The following is an 830-nucleotide window of genomic DNA, read 5'->3' as shown; positions in this document are numbered from 1 at the left end:
CCCCGCCGACATTGGAACCATCAGTGGGGTGCCGCGCGCGTGCAGGCAGGCCATCGCCACCCATCCCAGAGAGTCCCTCGCCCAGTTAGGATGACTCTCCGGGACCCTGTATGGGTCTACGACGATGGCCATTCCTCCCCCCTCGGCCAGGCAGTGCAGAAGCATATCCTGCACCCCGGCCGAGTGGTTAACGTTAACCTGGGCGAGGACGTAGGACATTACTCGTTCACATCGTCCCCGCCCGTCGCGGCGTCCACGGTGGACGCCGCTACTGCTTGGCCGGGCGCCGGAGACGGGGTCTCCGGCGTCACGGCCATCTCAACGTCGGCGACGGCGTCCGGCGCTCTCGCCGCCGCCGCCGCCGACGCGGGCGGCCGCTCCCCAGGGGGAGGGGGGCCACTGGGCTTTGGCCCCCCCTTCCTCCCCTTGGCACCACGCGCAGCCGTGCACCCCTGGCCCCCGATGCGGTGGCCCGCCGGGCGCCCGAGGGTCCGGCAGGCGGGGCACTCGGCCCTGGCCTGACAATCTTTGGCCAAGTGCCCCATGCCCCCGCACCGGTAGCAGCACCGGCTCCTGTCCACGGTGCCGGTGCATCTCTGCTGCACGTGGCCGGCCTCCAGGCAGCGGTAGCACTGGAGGCCACGACTGGGGAACAGCACGATTCTGCATTTGGACCACCCCACTGTGATGTGTGGGGTGGCTACCAAATTCTTCGCCGCCTCCACCGGACACCTCACCCAGCAGGAGCCCATGCCATTGGGGGCCGTCTTAATGTCCCCCACCCTGAACTCCTGCACCCGGCGCCCGGTGGATTTGGCCAATTCCTCGGC

At 69.4% G+C, this 830-nt stretch overlaps 1 protein-coding gene across 1 annotated transcript; it reads right to left on the bottom strand.

Moving 5' to 3' along the window:
- Positions 1 to 218: 218 nt before the first annotated feature.
- Positions 219 to 752, bottom strand: LOC108767975 (insulinoma-associated protein 1). Its single transcript, XM_018518131.1, has one exon. The coding sequence runs from the start codon at positions 750 to 752 to the stop codon at positions 219 to 221; it is 534 nt and encodes a 177-aa protein (XP_018373633.1).
- Positions 753 to 830: the final 78 nt, after the last annotated feature.

This window comes from Trachymyrmex cornetzi, unplaced genomic scaffold, assembly GCF_001594075.2.
Source record: "Trachymyrmex cornetzi isolate Tcor2-1 unplaced genomic scaffold, Tcor1.1 scaffold741, whole genome shotgun sequence".
NCBI classification, from domain to species: Eukaryota; Metazoa; Arthropoda; class Insecta; order Hymenoptera; family Formicidae; genus Trachymyrmex; species Trachymyrmex cornetzi.
This window is presented reverse-complemented; position numbering and strand designations above follow the sequence as displayed.

Excerpts from the sequence above, each read along its gene's own strand:
- LOC108767975 (XM_018518131.1), bottom strand. The coding sequence starts at position 752 with ATGGGCTCCTGCTGGGTGAGGTGTCCGGTGGAGGCGGCGAAGAATTTG.